Source organism: Bacillus rossius, chromosome 16 (genome assembly GCF_032445375.1).
Source record: "Bacillus rossius redtenbacheri isolate Brsri chromosome 16, Brsri_v3, whole genome shotgun sequence".
Classification (NCBI taxonomy): Eukaryota; Metazoa; Arthropoda; class Insecta; order Phasmatodea; family Bacillidae; genus Bacillus; species Bacillus rossius.
In genome coordinates this window covers 17,055,033-17,074,826 of record NC_086343.1, presented here as the reverse complement: position 1 = coordinate 17,074,826, position 19,794 = coordinate 17,055,033, and the positions used below count along the sequence as shown (strand labels likewise).

At 41.8% G+C, this 19,794-nt stretch overlaps 2 protein-coding genes across 2 annotated transcripts in view; both read right to left on the bottom strand.

The window, feature by feature from the left end:
* LOC134539855 (SEC14-like protein 2) overlaps positions 1-19,794 on the bottom strand; it is an 82,118-nt gene that overhangs the window by 35,744 nt on the left and 26,580 nt on the right. The gene's annotated exons all lie outside the window — the stretch shown is intronic.
* On the bottom strand, positions 1,517-8,838 carry LOC134540270 (histone H1-like protein HC2). The gene is made up of 5 exons (XM_063382928.1): positions 8,758-8,838; positions 6,255-6,650; positions 5,348-5,458; positions 4,362-4,483; positions 1,517-1,559 (listed from the first exon to the last, which is right to left on the bottom strand). Exons 1-5 carry the CDS (start codon positions 8,836-8,838, stop codon positions 1,517-1,519), a joined length of 753 nt encoding a protein of 250 aa, XP_063238998.1.

Sequence of the window (19,794 nt, the reverse complement as noted above, 5' to 3'; positions counted from 1 at the left end):
TTCCCTTCGAGAATCTTCTCCCATTCCACTTGACTCGGCGCTCCCGAATGAACGACGTTTTAGCAGAGTTCGTCTGTGGGTTCCATCATTCAGAGCGCGAAACTCGAGCATCGACACTGCTAGAAATCACAGTTATCTCACGTTATTTTGCAACGAAGGATTCAACTCAAATAAACGATGATTACTTCGTAATTTCAATTAACTGAATCCTCGTTGGAACCTACGCCGCATTTCAACTTGACAGAGTTATGTTTCGTTCCAAAACACAGGAAAAAAACACGCGGTGAAAACAAAAGAATGTTCTTGCAGTCGTATGTCCACAGTAAGTGAACTCAGTACGAAGATAGCCGTGCATTTACGAAAGATTCCTGGAAAATTTGTAACCAGCGTAACTTCGTAAAATGAAAGTTCTACCGCTTACTCTTAATGATAAAGAATATACCAGAAGTGAAGCTAGTAGGGAATGCCACCAAGGACCGAAGTTCAATAAAATCTAATTTTTGGTGAAAGGGTCATTTGTAGACGTAAAAGGCTGACTGGTCATGCACATTTGAAAAATAAAACAACAGTAAATACTTTAAACCCAAGAAAGCTTTATAAGCTATATTTGATATTTTTATTTTATATATATATTATTGTTCCTTAACCATGATAGCATTAAACAATATTTCAACAGGAGTATCTAAGTTTAACATTCGTAAGAAAGCAGTTAACTTATACTTGTTTATGATCCTCGGGGTCCCATGAAATTAACCTTCACATTTAATTGAAACTTAATATATTATTTGTAAATATTAAACTTTTTTTATTATTAACTTAATTAATTAACGTAAGTAGTTTCGAGTTTGCAGTCCGACGTTGGACAAAATAAAATTTAGGTCACATAACGAAAGTTTTCTTTTGCTGTGTTTTGCCGAAGTGAATTTCACATGCCAAAAAAAAAATTGAGAAGAAAGCTTTCCTGAAACGGTGCGGTCACCCCATTGGCCGCTGGGAAGGTGAGGCCACTCCCCGTGCTACAAACAGCCAACAGGTGTGGCCGGTAACGCCGCACTTGCGGCGGTGAATGATGTCTTAGGCCCGGTGCACACGTGCGGACATTGTCCGCGCGGCGCCGCTGCGGCGCCGCAACGTTGCCGCAGAAACACATTCACACAGTACGGACAAATACCGTACATTCTGAATGATGCCGACTAGCGAGATGGATGTGTACAAACGTAAACTGGAACGGGTATTCTTTGTGTACCTAGTATACAAATGTTTATTGGATACACTATATGTACTTTCTTGTCTATATTTATATAGATTAACATATAGCTATTCATTAAAATAAAGTATAATGTATACTTACATATTTCGTTTTTTTTTTCCTTGTCATCCTTTTCGTCAAACGATTCGCAAAATTTACGGCACATGTTGATCCACGCACTTATATTTTTATTACGATCATGGTATTCTTCAACGGCTACGTTCCATGTCTCTAGATAACTTTTAACTTCTGCGATGAAGAGTTCATCTAGTATGTCTTCAAGTTCACTTCACGTGATGCTGCCATCTCACTTTGCGGCAATAGACCGCACGTGTGCACTGCTCGATTGACACCAACGTACTAAGGAACGTAGTTGGACGTGCGGCACCGCAGCGTGCCTGTGGGATCTACGGACAAAAATGTAAGCGCAGTGGACGTGCAATGGACGTGCGGTGCCGCTGCGGCGCCGCAGCTGAGTGTGCATTACTAATTATCAGTCAAGCCTTCCGAGAACGCATCTCCGGCGCCGCAGCGGCACCGCGTGTGCACCGGGCCTTACACGCGTACGAATAATGCTGAAGCTTAAGACGGCGAACCAAATCGAGAAGCTACATCACGGCGAGGTCACAAGAAGAAGGTCGTCCTGACCTTGGCATTAAACCATGAAGTACATTACATAGATAATAGCTTAGGAAACATGCACCCACTGCACGCAAGAGTAAAGTAACAATTATCAAACGAACACAACAACACGTTTAGTAAATCTCATCGTCCGTAGAATTCTTGAGGTTAGATTTAAATCATTTGAAGGTAATATGTAAATAACAAAATTAGCCACACTGATGTTGCAGTGAAGTTACAATAAAAGTATTGTGTCATCACACTTATAAAATACAAAAATTAAACATACGAATTTAAGACGAAAATAATTACAATAAATGCATTGAACCAAAATTTAGAATGTAGTGACCAGTTCGCATAAAAATAATCAAAAAAGATAAAAGTTGAGAATATGCCAAACAACGGCTGTGTAGTGACACAAGGTAAAAAAAAAAAAATTACGTGTTGACTAAACTCGCTTCTTGCCTTTGTGTAAACTCTCAATCGCCTATACTTGCTGTTTCTCGTCCACTCCACACACCACTCGAATAACCTACTCGTCTAGTGTAAACCAGCCTCGTCAGGGGTGTGTGTGTGTGTTAGTGAGGCGGGATGATAAGCGCGACGCTCGCTGGTGCTTCTAGCGCGGTGTCGCCTCTGGACTGGCGCGCGGTCTTCTCGTCGTGCACAGGACAACTGTGAAATTTCAGCGGTGGCCGTAACATTACATGGCGGAGAAATGAAGATAAAGGTGTGATGCAAGTCCCTGGTTGTTTTTCGTCTAAAAACACAGTTTAAAAACTTAATCCGAAATCGAAAGTACTTTTCGGCCCTCGGCGAACTCTTAAATACTTTTCGTTAGTAGACGCCACTCGGATATCTTGAGTAGTTTTGAAATCGCGTTGTTTTTCCTGAAGCTCTCTACTCACCGTATGTGTGCCCGGGTGGGCGGGGGCCTTAAGGCTAAATTTATTAACTACTGAAAGGAACGCAACGACGCAACAGCGTAACACGCAACCAACGCAAGAAAACCAGGACCGTTTATAAAGCACGCAATTCGCAAGACGTCACCAATCCTATAACCGAAAACTGTAAATATGTATAAAGCACTTTTAACCCCTTTTTTTTGACACACCAGATTTAAGATTAAAAAAATTCCGAATCATCAGTAACCTCATTAAAAATTGTTATTTTATTTTAGTGTGTGAGAGTTTAAGAAGCGAAAGTGTGATGTATATAATAAAAACATTGTGTCTAAATTTTTTTTTGGAACATTTCTACCTAGGATACTGGTGGCGGAAAAACAAGCCGAAACGCAAAAAGTTGAAGTTGCGCGATAGTTGCGTTGCTTTTTAAACTCATTTCATGAACGAATATTTGAAGAAGAAAAATCCGTTATTGGAACGCAATGCCACGACGAATCCGACACGACAGACCCGACAAACCTTCGTACAGCTCCAGCACGACAGGTTTAATAGCGTGGGATCAGAATACCACGACACCATTTAACAAGACAAACGCATTTTTTCTGTCGGCAAATCTTTCCGAGCCAAACGTGTTAATTAAATGCAGTAAAGAAGACACTAAAACAGTGTAGAAGAGAATATGAACATGCTATCTCTACCCATGCTTTTTTCTTTCTTTGGCTGATTTTTGTAGCCCTTCAACCTAATGACATACAAAATACCATTAGCCTGAACTTTATTAATTAAACTTTCTTCACTGAACTCGTCCACTCTTAAATTAATAATACATCAATAACATAGAACTGAAACACAATGATATCTGTTTATATAAATAGACGAAGGGACACTACACATGTGAAAGTGTACCCACGCGTAAAACGAAATTTCGATTTTCATCGGCATAAATATTTACCAAGTATGTAAATATTTTTGAAGCTTGGTTTTGTAAGGTTTCCGTTTGACTTTCCGTCGTACGGCACGAACCGACGAGATTTGAAGTAGAATCTATACTCCATGCTGGTATATGGGGCGCGTGTTTCGGCGTGTGGACGTCACGGTTACCTTGTATGTCAGGGGACGCGGCTGTAGGCAGAAGATCACTAGACCTAAAAGGCACTAGACCGAAAGTCATTTGGCCGAAAGGCGCTAGACCGTAAACTTTTAATATTAATGTCACTGGGAATATGTCTTAAATCTGGCAACAGGTACTAGACCGAAAAGTCGTTTCTTCGAAGTTTCGGGCAGATGACTTTCGGGCAGATGACTTTCGGGCAGATGACTTTCGGGCAGATGACTTTCGGGCAGATGACTTTCGGGCAGATGACTTTCGGTAAAATGACTTTCGGTAAAATGACTTATGGTAAAATGACTTTCGGTCAGACGACTTTCGGTAAAATGACTTTCGGTAAAATGACTTTCGGGCAGACGACTTTCGGGCAGACGACATTCGGTCAGACGACTTTCGGTCAGACGACTTTCGGTCAGACGACTTTCGGTCAGACGACTTTCGGTCAGACGACTTTCGGGCAGACGACTTTCGGGCAGACGACTTTCGGGCAGACGACTTTCGGGCAGACGACTTTCGGGCAGACGACTTTCGGGCAGACGACTTTCGGGCAGACGACTTTCGGGCAGACGACTTTCGGGCAGACGACTTTCGGTCAGACGACTTTCGGTCAGACGACTTTCGGTCAGACGACTTTCGGGCAGATGACTTTCGGTCAGATGACTTTCGGTAAAATGACTTTCGGTCAGACGACTTTCGGTCAGACGACTTTCGGTCAGACGACTTTCGGTCAGACGACTTTCGGTCAGACGACTTTCGGTCAGACGACTTTCGGGCAGACGACTTTCGGGCAGACGACTTTCGGGCAGACGACTTTCGGGCAGACGACTTTCGGGCAGACGACTTTCGGGCAGACGACTTTCGGGCAGATGACTTTCGGTCAGATGACTTTCGGTCAGATGACTTTCGGGCTGATGACTTTCGGGCTGATGACTTTCGGGCAGATGACTTTCGGGCAGATGACTTTCGGGCAGATGACTTCCGGGCAGATGACTTCCGGGCAGATGACTTCCGGGCAGATGACTTCCGGGCAGATGACTTCCGGGCAGATGACTTCCGGGCAGATGACTTCCGGGCAGATGACTTTCGGGCAGATGACTTTCGGGCAGATGACTTTCGGTAAGACGACTTTCGGTCAGACGACTTTCGGTCAGACGACTTTCGGTCAGACGACTTTCGGTCAGACGACTTTCGGTCAGACGACTTTCGGTCAGACGACTTTCGGTCAGACGACTTTCGGTCAGACGACTTCCGGGCAGACGACTTCCGGGCAGACGACTTCCGGGCAGACGACTTTCGGTCAGACGACTTTCGGTCAGACGACTTTCGGTCAGACGACTTTCGGTCAGACGACTTTCGGTCAGACGACTTTCGGTCAGACGACTTTCGGGCAGACGACTTTCGGGCAGACGACTTTCGGGCAGACGACTTTCGGTCAGACGACTTTCGGGCAGACGACTTTCGGGCAGACGACTTTCGGTCAGACGACTTTCGGGCAGACGACTTTCGGTCAGACGACTTTCGGTCAGACGACTTTCGGTCAGACGACTTTCGGTCAGACGACTTTCGGTCAGACGACTTTCGGGCAGATGACTTTCGGTCAGACGACGGGCAGATGACTTTCGGGCAGATGACTTTCGGGCAGACGACTTTCGGTCAGACGACTTTCGGTCAGACGACTTTCGGTCAGACGACTTCCGGGCAGACGACTTTCGGTAAAATGACTTTCGGTAAAATGACTTTCGGTCAGATGACTTTCGGTCAGACGACTTTCGGTCAGACGACTTTCGGTCAGACGACTTTCGGGCAGATGACTTTCGTGCAGTTGACTTTCGGGCAGATGACTTTCGGTCAGATGACTTTCGGGCAGATGACTTTCGGTCAGACGACGGGCAGATGACTTTCGGGCAGATGACTTTCGGGCAGACGACTTTCGGTCAGACGACTTTCGGTCAGACGACTTTCGGTCAGACGACTTCCGGGCAGACGACTTTCGGTAAAATGACTTTCGGTAAAATGACTTTCGGTCAGATGACTTTCGGTCAGACGACTTTCGGTCAGACGACTTTCGGTCAGACGACTTTCGGGCAGATGACTTTCGTGCAGTTGACTTTCGGGCAGATGACTTTCGGTCAGATGACTTTCGGTCAGACGACTTTCGGTCAGACGACTTTCGGTCAGACGACTTTCGGTCAGACGACTTTCGGTCAGACGACTTTCGGTCAGACGACTTTCGGTCAGACGACTTTCGGGCAGATGACTTCCGGGCAGATGACTTTCGGTCAGATGACTTTCGGTCAGATGACTTCCGGGCAGATGACTTTCGGTAAAATGACATTCGGTAAAATGACTTTCGGTCAGACGACTTTCGGGCAGACGACTTTCGGGCAGATGACTTTCGGGCAGATGACTTTCGGGCAGATGACTTTCGGGCAGATGACTTTCGGGCAGATGACTTTCGGGCAGATGACTTTCGGGCAGATGACTTTCGGGCAGATGACTTCCGGTCAGATGACTTCCGGTCAGATGACTTTCGGGCAGATGACTTTCGGGCAGATGACTTTCGGGCAGTTGACTTTCGGGCAGTTGACTTTCGGGCAGTTGACTTTCGGTAAAATGACTTTCGGTAAAATGACTTTCGGTCAGATGACTTTCGGTCAGACGACTTTCGGTCAGACGACTTTCGGGCAGACGACTTTCGGGCAGACGACTTTCGGGCAGACGACTTTCGGGCAGACGACTTCCGGGCAGACGACTTCCGGGCAGATGACTTTCGGGCAGATGACTTTCGGGCAGATGACTTTCGGACAGATGACTTTCGGACAGATGACTTTCGGGCAGATGACTTTCGGGCAGATGACTTTCGGGCAGATGACTTTCGGACAGATTACTTTCGGGCAGATTACTTTCGGGCAGATGACTTTCGGACAGATGACCTTCGGACAGATGACCTTCGGGCAGATGACCTTCGGACAGATGACTTTCGGACAGATTACTTTCGGGCAGATTACTTTCGGGCAGATGGTTTTCGGACAGATGACTTTCGGGCAGATTACTTTCGGGCAGATGACTTTCGGGCAGATGACTTTCGGACAGATTACTTTCGGGCAGATGACTTTCGGGCAGATGACTTTCTGTCTAGTGCCTGCTACCCGTATTCCATTGGCTGCAGGGCGAGTCGCGTCCGTCGTGGCATCGTGACCCCAGCGCTAGCCTCTGCGGCCGCGAGTGGAGTGTCTTCCCAAACCGGTCGCGCGCGCACACATACATATATATGTATGTTTTTTTTTTTTGCGTAACACTCGCGCAACAACCTGTCGGGAAAGGGCGCGTCGTCGTCTGGTTACGAGAGCGAGAGGTGAGTGTTTTTTCCCCCGTTCATCGGCGTGGCTTGGGCGTGCCTTCTAACCAAAACAAACTGCAAAATCACGTGGTCGGGCCCGCCTAGTCAGGGGCGTACCTGTGTTAGCGAGGCGGGATGATAAGTGCTACGTTCGCTGGTGCTTCTAGCGCGGTGTCGCCTCTCTAAGTGGGATTATGCCTTGCGTTTTTGGATTTGCTGTGTTTCTAATTTTGAAATATGCATCCCCAATTCTTCGGCAAATCAAGGCATAAATCACACCTCTCAGACATTCTACACCTTGTTGCAAACACACGTTTACTAACAGGCTCCAGTCTGTCAGCGCCGCGAAGAAATAACCATTTCACGTGGGCGACTACAGCTGTCATGATGACCAAATCCGTTCACAAGCGTTGGTTGACTCCAACAAGTAGCCACAGCCCTGTGTAATGTGAATCAAAAAAAATATCAGCAAGGAAGCTTTATTGGAAGCGATATCAAAAACATTTTCGCAGGCTTTCACGGCCATAGTCTATAGTAGCTTGGCTTCTGGGTTGTAGCCGTGCGTCCTTGGCGATAAATTGACCGACGTTTCGGTCGACATTGCAGTCGCCATCATCAGGGAGCAGTTACCTACTGAGGTAGTAAGTGGGTAACTGCTCCCTGATGATTGCGACTGCAATGTCGACCGAAACGTCGACGAATTTATCGCCAAGGGCACGGTTACAACCCAGAAGCCAAGCTACTTCGATATCAAAACACTTGAAACTGCATGTTGGCGGGGCCCAATGCCCCTTAGAGCGCAAGGCTCTGAACTGGCAACTATGAGATTTGAGTGGTAACCGTGGCATTCCATGGCGGAGAAATGAAGATAAAGGTGTAAGTCCCTCGAATGCTTCCCAAAAAATCTGTACCGGGCGTTTCATACCTAAAACACTAGTTTTAGCCATTTTTCACTCTTCCAAAAATACAATTTAAAAACGAAATACGGAAACAGAAATACTTATCCGCCCTCGTCGTTTTCTTAGATGTTATTCGTAAACAAAACCCCACTCCTATAATCTGAGCAGTTTTTAAAATGCGTGGTTTTGTAGATTTGTTTCGATAGCTCTCTTTTCAATTGGCTCACAAATTTTCCCATTAGTAATTTCCTAATTGTTATTTTTTCCAGCTGTAAAACGACATGCGAATGATCGTAATAATTATGAACACGTGCGTAAACTCTTAATCTGTGTTAGATGATATTTTATTAAATACCTGCTGACAAAATTCAAGACGAAAAATGGAATGCAAGATATCTCAGTCGAGATGAATTTACGGGAAAAACTATCAAATAATGGTAAAGTCAAGGAAAAGAGACATTGCGTGTGAAACCGAGACTTTAATGAACATTTTAAAATGAAGCATGAAAGAATGAGGGGTTTGCCGTCTCGTTGACAACGAGGTCGTTAAAGACATGGGAACGAAGCATCGAAGGAATTGGTAAATGGGAGGAGGTAAACGGGAGTACCCCGAGAAAAACCACCCTCCAGCTCACGGCGACGTCCGCCACGTTTTCAACATGCAGGAACCCGTGGTTCGACACCGCAGGATTATTTTTTTCCAGCTTGGAACCCATAGTATAATTTCATGGTGAATTCACCATTACAAGAACTTCTTAAGAGCCCGGCCTACGTGAGCTACGGTGTGCAGAGCTTCAGAAAAAAAAAACACGCGATTTAAAAAAAACTGCTCAAGATATAGAGGTGGAGCTAGTTTACGGAAAAAAAACATTTAAGAATGCGCTGAGGGCGTATGCGTATTTCGTTTTTAAACTGTAATATTAGAAGAGTGAAAATGGCTAAGACGCATGTTGTAGGCATGAAACACCCGGTACAGATTCTTGAAAGTACTCAAGGGATTTGCTTTACACCTTTATCGTAATTTCACCGTCATATAAAGTTATGGTTACCACCCATATTTTAAGTTAACCCATGCACGACAAGAAGAATGCGTGCCATTTCAGAGGCGGTACCGCGCTAGAAGCACCAGCAAGCATCGTCTCACTAGCACAAATACACCCCTAACTAGGCCGAACGCTTAAAATAATTTCCCCTTGAAAGACAGTTAAAAATGTACGTATTTATAAACATTTTGTGCCAAAGGACTCGAAACAGCCTTTAACATAATGAGAGCTGACTAATTATTAGCTTCTGGACTGAGGCCACAGAACCCGACGTTTCGGCACGCCTCGTTGCAGTCATCTTCAAGGTTGTCAATCGCCCTTGAAGATATCCGCAACATGACGTTCCGAAACGTCGGCGCACCATCATTTCCACGGTCTGGACTTCAACCCAGAAGTACTTTGTGACTCCGGGAGGAAAAACTACGATAAAGATTATAAAAGTAAAAAAAACTGGAATAAAGTATTAATTTGTAATATGCATTGTATTCGTTTAAAACCACTGCATGGACATAACTCCGTTGCTGTTTTACACACATAAAAACCCTCAATAATGGACATCAAGGATGGATGCATAAACACACGCATAAAAGCCAATATTAACCGATGTCAAATGTTAACGTTAGACGCACAGAAAATTTCATGGAAAGTATTTAGTCAGAAAAAAATAGTTATAGCACTGACAACGAGACAGTTGCAACAAGGGCAGTAAGTACAAACAAACAACAAATTTGAACAACACGCAGCGACAAACTGACAAACCAAACGATTGATACTAACAGATAATTCAAACACCATAAAACATTAATAAAATTAAACTTTTTTTTTATTTTTAAATTCCTTACCTGGAATTTTCATTTGACATCAGTTATTACGAATTGTTTTCTCCGTGACTTTATCCTAGTCATATTTGTTGTCCATTCTTTATGTTTTTCTACGGCAACCAATGTAAACCGACAACGGCGTATGTCCATGAAGTTGTTTTAACACAATCTTCTCCAGTGAAAGAATATTTCAGAGAACGAATCATTGTTTTGAGGGAAATTGTGAGTGAAAAGCACACCAATGGTCTGAGAAAATAAAAAAAGAATTTAAGACACTCTCTGAGCAAATGGTTCCCTCGGCTTCCCGGGAATTTACGGAAGTTCGTTGTAGTTGAACTTCGAAGATACAATCGCCTTTCAGAGCTTACTGATACCATATACTTTTTTTTACCCCATTTCGTTTCGTTTTTTCTTTTTGCCGCCTTTTGCACACTCCGTGATAATCTGTCGCGATGAGAAAGATTGCTGTAATCTTGCGTTTCGCCAAATTAACTCTTTCGCTTTTTTTCCGGGTGCACGCCCGCACACAACACGTGGCGTCACACACGCTAACGCCAGCGACCAGCCACGTCGCGTAAACAATTTTTTCCCTTCTTTATTTTTACCGCGACTGTTACGTCGAAAAAAATATAATCACAGGAAGCCGCGAAGAACACACAAAAAAAAATACGTGCACAAAGCACGGACGTTTATAACTAGCTTTCGCCTGGACACGAATTCGAAAAAAGAGTCACGTATAGGACTGCAGTTACTGTTAGCAGAGACAACCATTGTAGCGTCACTGAAATACCTCCGAAACATTAATTGTTGTGTATGTATGTATGTGTGTATGTATATATATGTATATGTATATATATATATATATATATATATATATATATATATATATATATATATTCATCAGTAAGACACCTGCTAAAATAGGCTTTATTATCCGGCGACTGTCTATAATGCGAAAGGTGTGTTAACTTGCATGAAAGCCCTCTAACCAGTTCGACTCCTAGGATATAATATATGCATTCCGTACTACTTTCAACGTACCCGACGGAGGGCGGCGATGTAAATGATTTATGCTGCATGGCGACTATGTGTAGAATAAGGCAGTTTCAACTGCACACTTACAAATAGTGGTACTAACTTGATAACCTGTCTAAAACAAGTTTTCCTGCATCAAGAAAAACCTGGAATAGCCAGAAAACAGTAGTAGTTACGTTGCAATGCTGTAGTGCTTTTTTTTAAAGCAATAGTTTTATTTTATGACCCTGTAAACTAGAAGCAAATGTCAAAAGCATAAAAATACATCTTGGCGGAATGACGTAAGATCATAAAATAAAAATTAAATGTATCTTTTGATTATGCACGCGACTGTGGAGTCTAATCTAAGGCTAGAAGAAAATAACACGAATTTTACAGCGTCATTATTAACAATATAATATTTCAAATAAATCGTAAATATTTTTATAATCCAGCTGTAATTTGAATTGCAATATCTGTAAAACGAGTACGTTATGTATGACCAGCGAGAGATTGTTATTTTTCTCCCATGGACGTAACACCTCGAAAGAAGTTTTTCAATTAATATCTATAATCTGGAAACTTAGGCTACAACAAATAAAAATAATTTCTGCGGAAAAAAAAATTTAGATACTGTAGAAACTTTCACAATTAATTACATACATATTTCGGGAACATTTGAATGTCGTTTGTGGTTAAATACGTTTTGTTACTGAATGGCTCTGGATCTGTTTGAGGAAAGAGGCTTGTATGAAGTCGGCCAATGAGAACGCCGCTGTTGCATTGCAGAGCGTCCATGATCCGTTAAAAATAACTCAACAAAGAAATACGACATTATCACATATTGCACATTTAGTATAATAAGTTGCCAGCTAACACTGATACGAAGACATTATATTCTCACAGCAATATTATTGAAAAATAATATTGACTAGCCGTGGGCCCCATGGGAAAGCCAGTTGTATCAGCATTTTTTACACCAATTTCCAATATCTCTAACTTCAAAAATGACGAACTTCCATACAAACCTTCATCCCCTTTTTAACCCCCTTAAATAATGAATTATCAAAAATCCTTTCTTAGTGCTCACCTACATTGTATAAAGAACTCCTAGGAAAAATTTCATGCTTATAAACCCACCGGTTTAAGCTGTGGGATGTCTGTTAGTGTTAAGAGTTTTATTAAGTAGATATTTTTGCTATGGTTTATCATTTTTTCATGGTAAAAAAAAATTATATTTGGAATTGTTTTAGTTTTTTTTTTGTGAATATTGTTTTTGACTTTTTTTTTTCGTTTCTTCATAATATGCTACGTATATTGTACTTAGTGACTATCCTACAGAATAATTGCTGTAAGAAATGTAATATTTATTCGTGAGTAATAAAGATCGCTATCTATCGCACCCATTGTCTTGAGTTGCTTAGCTTCTGGGTTGCAGCCGCTTCGATGGCGAAGATATCACTGATGTTTCGTTCAACCTTGCAGTCGCCATCATCAGGGTGCAGATATTTACCGAGATTGTTGGAAATAATCCTGCCTTAAAATACTTTCGCCCGAGAGCGGGAGTGTTTCCTGATTAGCTGCAGATGTGGGCAAACCAGAGCCTTCCTTATTTTTCTGGTGGGCTGGTCGGTTTGGCCAATCGGAGCTGGACTTCTGTGATTGGCTGGAGCTGCTGGCCAATCAGTGGCCTCTTCTCTTCTGGTTGGCTGGGCTGTCTGGCCAATCAGAGGCGATCTGTTTTTTGTTGGAGGCAGAGCTTGGTTTTGAGAATTTCGTGCGTGCGTGCGTGCGTGCGTGCGTGTGTCAGCTTAGTTTCAAAAATGATACTCTGTGCTCTAAAAGAGTAAAGCGGGCTACCACTGAGTTAGCGGACGAACTCCAGACGCGTGTTTTTGTTGCTGACAGAAAGTGCTTGATGGAATTTCGGCCGAGTTCTGCAACGAAGCGGCTGTTAAGGATGAAGACGAAACCAACGGTGATACTGAACATATAATTCAGAGAACATAATAATAACACGTTGATGAAACAAAACTTTTTTTTTTCTTACAAAATTCCTTACACAGAATATTTTAGTGCCGCCTAGGCATTTAACAATCGACATCAGTTAATACGGGTTAGTTCTACGTGTGTTTATGTAGTCATCTTTGTAATCAAATCTTTTGGTATTTCTAAGACAATAAAGTTGTTTTAAATCAATCTTCTACATTGAAAGAATCTTTCATAGAACGTAACATTGTATTCAGTGAAGCCGTAAATGAGAAACTAAAAATGATTTTAAAAATATTTTGTGCAAATGGTGACCCCGGCTTCTCAAGAATTTACGGAAGCTCGCTGTAGTCGTTGAACTTCAAAGGTGCAACCTACTTCTTTTTTTTTTTTGACATGAATTCGATGAACCACTTATGTTTCGTACGTTGGAGGAAAAAAAGGGGACGTCACGGTACTTACTTCCCGGACGTGCGTGTGTGTGTGTGTGTGCGCGCTTTGAATATATATACTGTACAGAAGTCGCCAGCCCAGGTTAAAATTTCTAATACGGTTTTGAGGTAGTTGGTTAATTCACCGCCGCAATCGCCACCATCTCTAGGGCATCGACTTGTGGTGGTCCCTAGCGGACAAGTGTCGAACTCTTCAAACACCCCTTCCCCCCCTCCCGTTGAACGACCTTGAGCTGCAGTGAATGTTGGATGGGGGGTGCGGGGAATGACAGCGGGCGACAGTGCTGCGCTCTAACGTGTAAATAACAACTAAGACGATACAGGGCGTTACGGCAGCGCACTGCAGCGGTGAAGTTCGCAAGCTGTTCATCATACGCTTCTGAAAAACGTAGAGTAAATCCTATCCACTCGCGACTTCTATACGGTATATATATTCAAAGGTGTATGTGTGTGTGTATAGGATGTACGAACGCAGATAGTTCGGGTTATCTGACATGGGTATCTCTAGGGGTCATTGATATTCAGGGTGTCTACCAGATCTAGTAAATTAAATTCCCTGATTTTTCCATGTTTTCCAGGTCTAAAACTGAATTTTTCCAGGTTTTCTTTAACAAAATTACGACATTCCAAGAAACTGAAAAAAAAAAAAAAACTGCTTAATATTACTTTGACGGGTTTCAAAGTATTTCAACTTACTTAAATTAGTAAAAAAATTACCTTCTTCCAAACGTGGCCAAAGTGACTCAATTGATGGCAAATAAAACATGCTGCTACAAATATTTCACACACTTCCTTTTGCAAAAAACATTAGTAAAAGGAAGCTCCCATCAATTTCGCAGTGAATCAACTTTTGCGTCTATTGCACTTACTTCAGAACGAGCCAAATCCAACATTCAAGCCTTCTTCAACTGCAATGCCTTGATCTCTTAAACTCTTCTTTTTTCTGCCTTCTTCTTGTCTGTAGCTTCCTTTTCTTTTTGTTTTGTTTGCTTAATATACAAAAAATATGGCACAAAGCGCCTCAAGCTTTTTTCTCATTTATACTAGTATTGCTTACATACTATTGTCATAAATTAAATTTTAAAATTATTTTTTACTTTTTAGTTTGATAATCTTTAAAAGCATGTTTCTTTAGTTTTTTAAACTATATTTTTTACCATAACCTTTAGACAAGTCCTATCATTTTTCTGTAACAGGACAGACTTTTCTGGTACTTTCTCTTTCTTGATGGCATGGCGTACTGCATAACCCAACTTGATATTGTTAGCAGTCAATAGATTTTCCTGGTTATCTACATCCAATCGAGATAATTGCATTTCTCCCTAAAGCTCTTCAGTACTTCTGGTTTCAAAAACTTTCCTGCCAAAGCTAATAAAATATCTACCAGTGAATCATAGAGAAAAGGTGCCATGGGTGCTTCACTTTGGAACATTGTGAGAAACAATTCCAGCTCTGACGCCAAAAAGTGGAAGAATGTCAATTTTACTTTTAGATTATCTTCAAGAGCACATTTCACTACACTGAAAGAGAGAGATGAAATAGAAACTTCACTAACAAATTTCTTTAGATGGGGTAACGTTTTCATGGCACGCTCAGCAACTGCAGTATTCCATCTGATTGCACAAAATTTCTTGGGAAAAAGCTCTGATCCAGTTATTCTAATGTAATCTGCCCTCCTTGCAGGTACGTGCTTAAACAAATAGTAACTGTGCCTCAAAAAACTAACAACGTCTCATTGTGTAGCAGAAATTCCAGTTTTGAAAGCACCATGGACCGTATGAAGCCCACAGCTACCAATTTCTAGCAACAATGGCGAATCTTCACCAAAAGTGTCTGTGATATCTGTTTTCAAATATAGCAAAAATGTCCAGTTTAAGTTGAGGGCATCCATAGATACTTAAAATTAAATGCACCTGTCGGTATAATCTGAACGTGGGAAGCACATGCTGCAGCACGTACGTCAGCAGGATAACAGACCATCTTAAACCAGTTTGTATCACGTGATTTGACGACTCTTCCGAATCTGATGGTAAATAAAAATGGGAGGGGATACACATGATGCCACGTCAATGCAAGCTGATCAATAAACAAAAAACGTATTGCCAACTACAACCTACCAAACAAAAATTCCCTGATTTTTAAAAAAATTCCCTGATTTTTCCCTGATTATTCCCTGATTACAAAATTCCCTGATATTTCCAGGTTTTCCAGGGTCAGTAGACACCCTGCGAATAGTTAGTAGGATTGTGCGCTAACGCTAAGTGTTGGGAAAACTCGTGACGGGTTTCGCATTTCCAAGTAAAGACTGGGAAATGAGACGGGGGGGGGGGGGGGGGGCACGCTTCAGGATAATCACTTCTCTAAACCCGCCAATCACCAACCTCACAGCAGCAGCGACGGGACTGCAGTTAAACGAGGGTTTCGTGCCGGTGGTCCTAACAACCACTACTTTGCAAACCATCTCATTTATGTCTCCGGAGAGGAGGAGATGGTGGAATGACAGTAATTTCCGGGGACAGGCTAAACTGTCAAACCTTTTTTTAATTATTTTTTTATTTGGATGAGCTTTACCACAGGATCAACAGTTATGTTACACGCCTTGAAAGACCAGAAGAAAATTAAAACAAAAAAACTACAAGAAAACTATATTTCCGAATAATGTACAACTTGCATAACTTTGAATCAGAAAGAAGAAAAAAATCGATCGGATGCATAGTCTTGAAGTTACTGCGGATTGCATCGTTAAATAGTTAGAAAATTGCTGGATTTCACTTAGATCGGTCCAGCGAACACGAGTTTTAAGAAAGATAACATAAGCTAATATGTATTAAGTATTAGTCTAATTAAGCCGACAAACTTTGGATGTAGGTTCAGCCAAAAAAAAAAAAAAAAAAAAAAAAAAAAAAAAAAAAAAAAAAAAAAAACAGTGAAAACATACAGGATACAACGCATTGTCCAAAGTGGTTCCCAAGGCAGGTATATTCCTTTGAAAATGTAGTTTAACTGGTTTAGTGCAGATAAAAAAGAAAGTATTTGAGATGGATCACTAAATTTCTGGATAACGTTTAATTGGACCCAATTCTACAACCACAGCAAAACTTAGCGCTCTCGTTAAAATACTTAATTGAGATAATTGGGGAAAAAGAGCATCACCCCCAACTATTTGAATGAAATCACAGCAACATATCAGGAGAATAATTTTTTGTCCCTCATCTATATATTTTTAGCTTACTTCTTCGTATCTAAAATAAACTTCATCTGACTTGCAATAGACGACTAAATGTTATTGTTATGCACTTCATCTATGAACAGGAAATAAAATATTCCTATAGGGTCGACACTTTTTTTTATAGCGCATTATATACTTCATTGTATAGACGATATTTGGCTTGGAATGATTTGTCGACAGCCATATTGGAGTTCGTCGTGTTAATGTTGCTGTGGCATTGTGACCCTGAGCCATTAACTTCTGTCGTGCTGTAACGATGTACGACGCCCAATTTGATTTGTCGCGTCGTGTTGGTCGTGGCATTGCGACTCAAGCTTTAAGGGGGTGCCTTCCATTTCAGGTCATGATTTTATATTTATATTAATCACTGATAAACTTTTAGACTTTTTCCATTGTTTAACTTTCACGAAATGAAAAATATATACAGCGCATACTTCTTGCATAATTAGCTGCCAAAGTTAAATTTTTAACGTTTTTGTGTTGTACAAATAAGGAGAATTTAATTTGTTGCAAAACTGAAACTTTTTAGGTTTAACTGCAATGCCACTGGCTACTTCATGATATGGTTTGCATTTCTTTCACAAAAACTCATTTCATGTTTCTTCGCTGTCAAAATCGGAACAAATTTGAGAATTTTGAAATGCCAGGTAAAATTAATTAATATTTTTTTGAAAGAAATTCAAACCATTTCTTGAAGTAGCCAGTAGCATTGCAGTTAAACCTAAAAAGTTTCAGTTCTGCGATAAATTAAATTCTCCTTATTTGTACAACCCAAAACATGTAACTTTGGCAGCTAATTATGCAAAAAGTATGCGCTGTATATATAATTTTTCATTTCGTGAAAGTTAAACAATGGAAAAAGTCTAAAAGTTTATCAGTGATTAATATAAATATAAAATCATGACCTGAAATGGGAGGCACCCCCTTAAAGCTTGAGTCGCAGTGCCACGACCAACACGACGCGACAAATCAAATTGGGCGTCGTACATCGTTACAGCCAGGTCCGGCGCGTCCATATAGGCGAACCAGGCAACCGCCTAGGGCGCCAAGTAGCTGGGGGTGGCGCAGCACGACACATAACAGCTGATGTAATATGTTTAACGATTATTGAAACTAGATGAAAATGGATTTTTGTAACAGTTTGGAATGTTTATAATGATATTAGTAATTTTTTAAAGTCCACGGTGACCTGTTTATGATTTGTAATAAGTAAAAAAGTAAAAAAAAAAAAAAAACACAAGCCTGCTTACATTTGATTGTTGACAAAATCTTAGGCTTACGTGATGTATTTTGAGGCAAGGAAATTTTTTTTTGAAGTGTCCGGCCCGGGGGGGGGGGGGGGGGATTAAGGTTTTTCGCCTAGGGCGCCAATTTACCTTGCACCGGCCCTGGTTCCAGCACGACAGAAGTTAACGGCGCAGGGTCGCAATGCCACAGCACGGCGAACTCCGACACGGCAGGGACTGCGCACGTATCGCGGACGGGGGAAAGTCACGGCCGGCGGGGGATTTCCCACACGTCCGCGCGGTCGTGCGATGCCGCCGCGCACACGAGCCCGCACCTTCGCTCCGCACGACGTCGTGTCGCTTCGCTGACGCAACGGGCGCTGCTGGCGTTGCGCAAAAATACAGTCGTCAAAACTTTCACCTTTTACCCCCGTACCGCCACGCACACCGTGTCTGTTTGACAAGCATTTCCGAAAAGGAAAAAAAAAAATCATTTGAATCATATTTTCATTTTATACCAAACCTGCACTGAAACGATAGTCAACTATTTGAATGAAATATAACAGTTTCACACTGAGATAGGTAAAAAAGTATCATCTCGTTAAGACATGGTACCTAGTTAAAATTATATTCAATATTTCTCTCTTACCCCCCCCCCTCCCCCGCCAGGGAAGGATCGCTTGGATCTTGTGGTTGTTCGGGGATTTGGCCAGCCATGGCGCAGCGATTGGCGCCATTACTAATTCCCCCGTCTTAAAAACTAGCCTGAAACTATGCTAAGTTGGGCCTCAGGTAAAACCCGCATAGACACAGGGGAAAACCCTGGGCACAGACATGCGGGATGCAAGGTCATGCATTAATAGCGTAGGATTAGTAAAGAGTCTACCATGCGGGGGTTGGGCACTTGGACTCGTGGTCCGCTTTGAATTGTATTTGTATCTGGAATATTTGACCAAGGACGCAAGCGCCCCTGGTGGTGAGTGGTTACACTGACCACTCACTCCGCCGCCATAAGTCAGCACCTAAAAAACTAAGAAACTAAGACAGAAAAAAAAAGATAAATGACTTACAAACTAGGCATTTCGTTACGAAATATGCAAACACCCAAGTCAGGGATGGACGTGCAGTGCTTAAGATAAAACTAAAATAATAACTATAAATATTATTTTCACTATGAGTGTCACACGCGAACAGTTCCGAAGTTCTCCGAAGTCTAACGATCGCTCGCGAAAAAAAAAAAAAAAACACCATATTGCAAGAATTGGCATGGGCTGCTGCGTTGTTGGAATGATAAAGGTCGGAGGCAGGCGTTGACTGCGCGGGTGGTTCTCTACTACGTCTGTTGCGGTAACAAGCATCATGGCATTGGCGGAGCGTATCTGGTGTTTTCTAGGAGGAAATATTTCCTGGGTGATACTCAAGACTAATTATTTAGTTGCTTTCTCTTTCTCTGCAGGGGAGTAAATTACACCTGTGGACGAGTGTGGAAGCCATTTTCTTTTTTTTTTACTTCGCTGCTGTAACGCGCAGATTTCGTGAGCGCAAGGTCGTTAATGATTAGTTCGCACGCCATGTTGATTTCTTTTACTTTTTTTCATTTCCTAAAAAAATTTACTCAATATCTCCCTAGCATTTGTTGTGCAACAAATACTGTTTAACAGATATTACGCTAAATGTAAAATATAAAGTGAATATCTGTTGAAATTATTTGTGACAGAATAAAAAATGCAAATGTAATATCAAGTTAAAATTTTATAAATAGAATAAAAGTAATGACTAAAAAATTTAAAAAAATGTATTTTGAGACCGAACCTAAGCCTTTGTTCTCGTAGGCTGTTATGTACCTTTTACAACTTATGCGCCTAAAGTTGTAGTAAGTGTAAAACAAAAAAATTCGC

Bases quoted from the DNA above. Each gene is read 5' to 3' on its own strand.
- LOC134540270 (XM_063382928.1), bottom strand. From the start codon at position 8,838: ATGGGTTCCAAGCTGGAAAAAAATAATCCTGCGGTGTCGAACCACGGG. The intron at 6,651-8,757 runs GTGAGCTGGAGG...TCTGCCCGAAAG, and splicing joins AAAACGTGGCGGACGTCGCC to TCATCTGCCCGGAAGTCGTC. The intron at 5,459-6,254 runs GCCCGAAAGTCG...TCTGCCCGAAAG, and splicing joins CATCTGCCCGAAAGTCGTCT to TCGTCTGACCGAAAGTCGTC.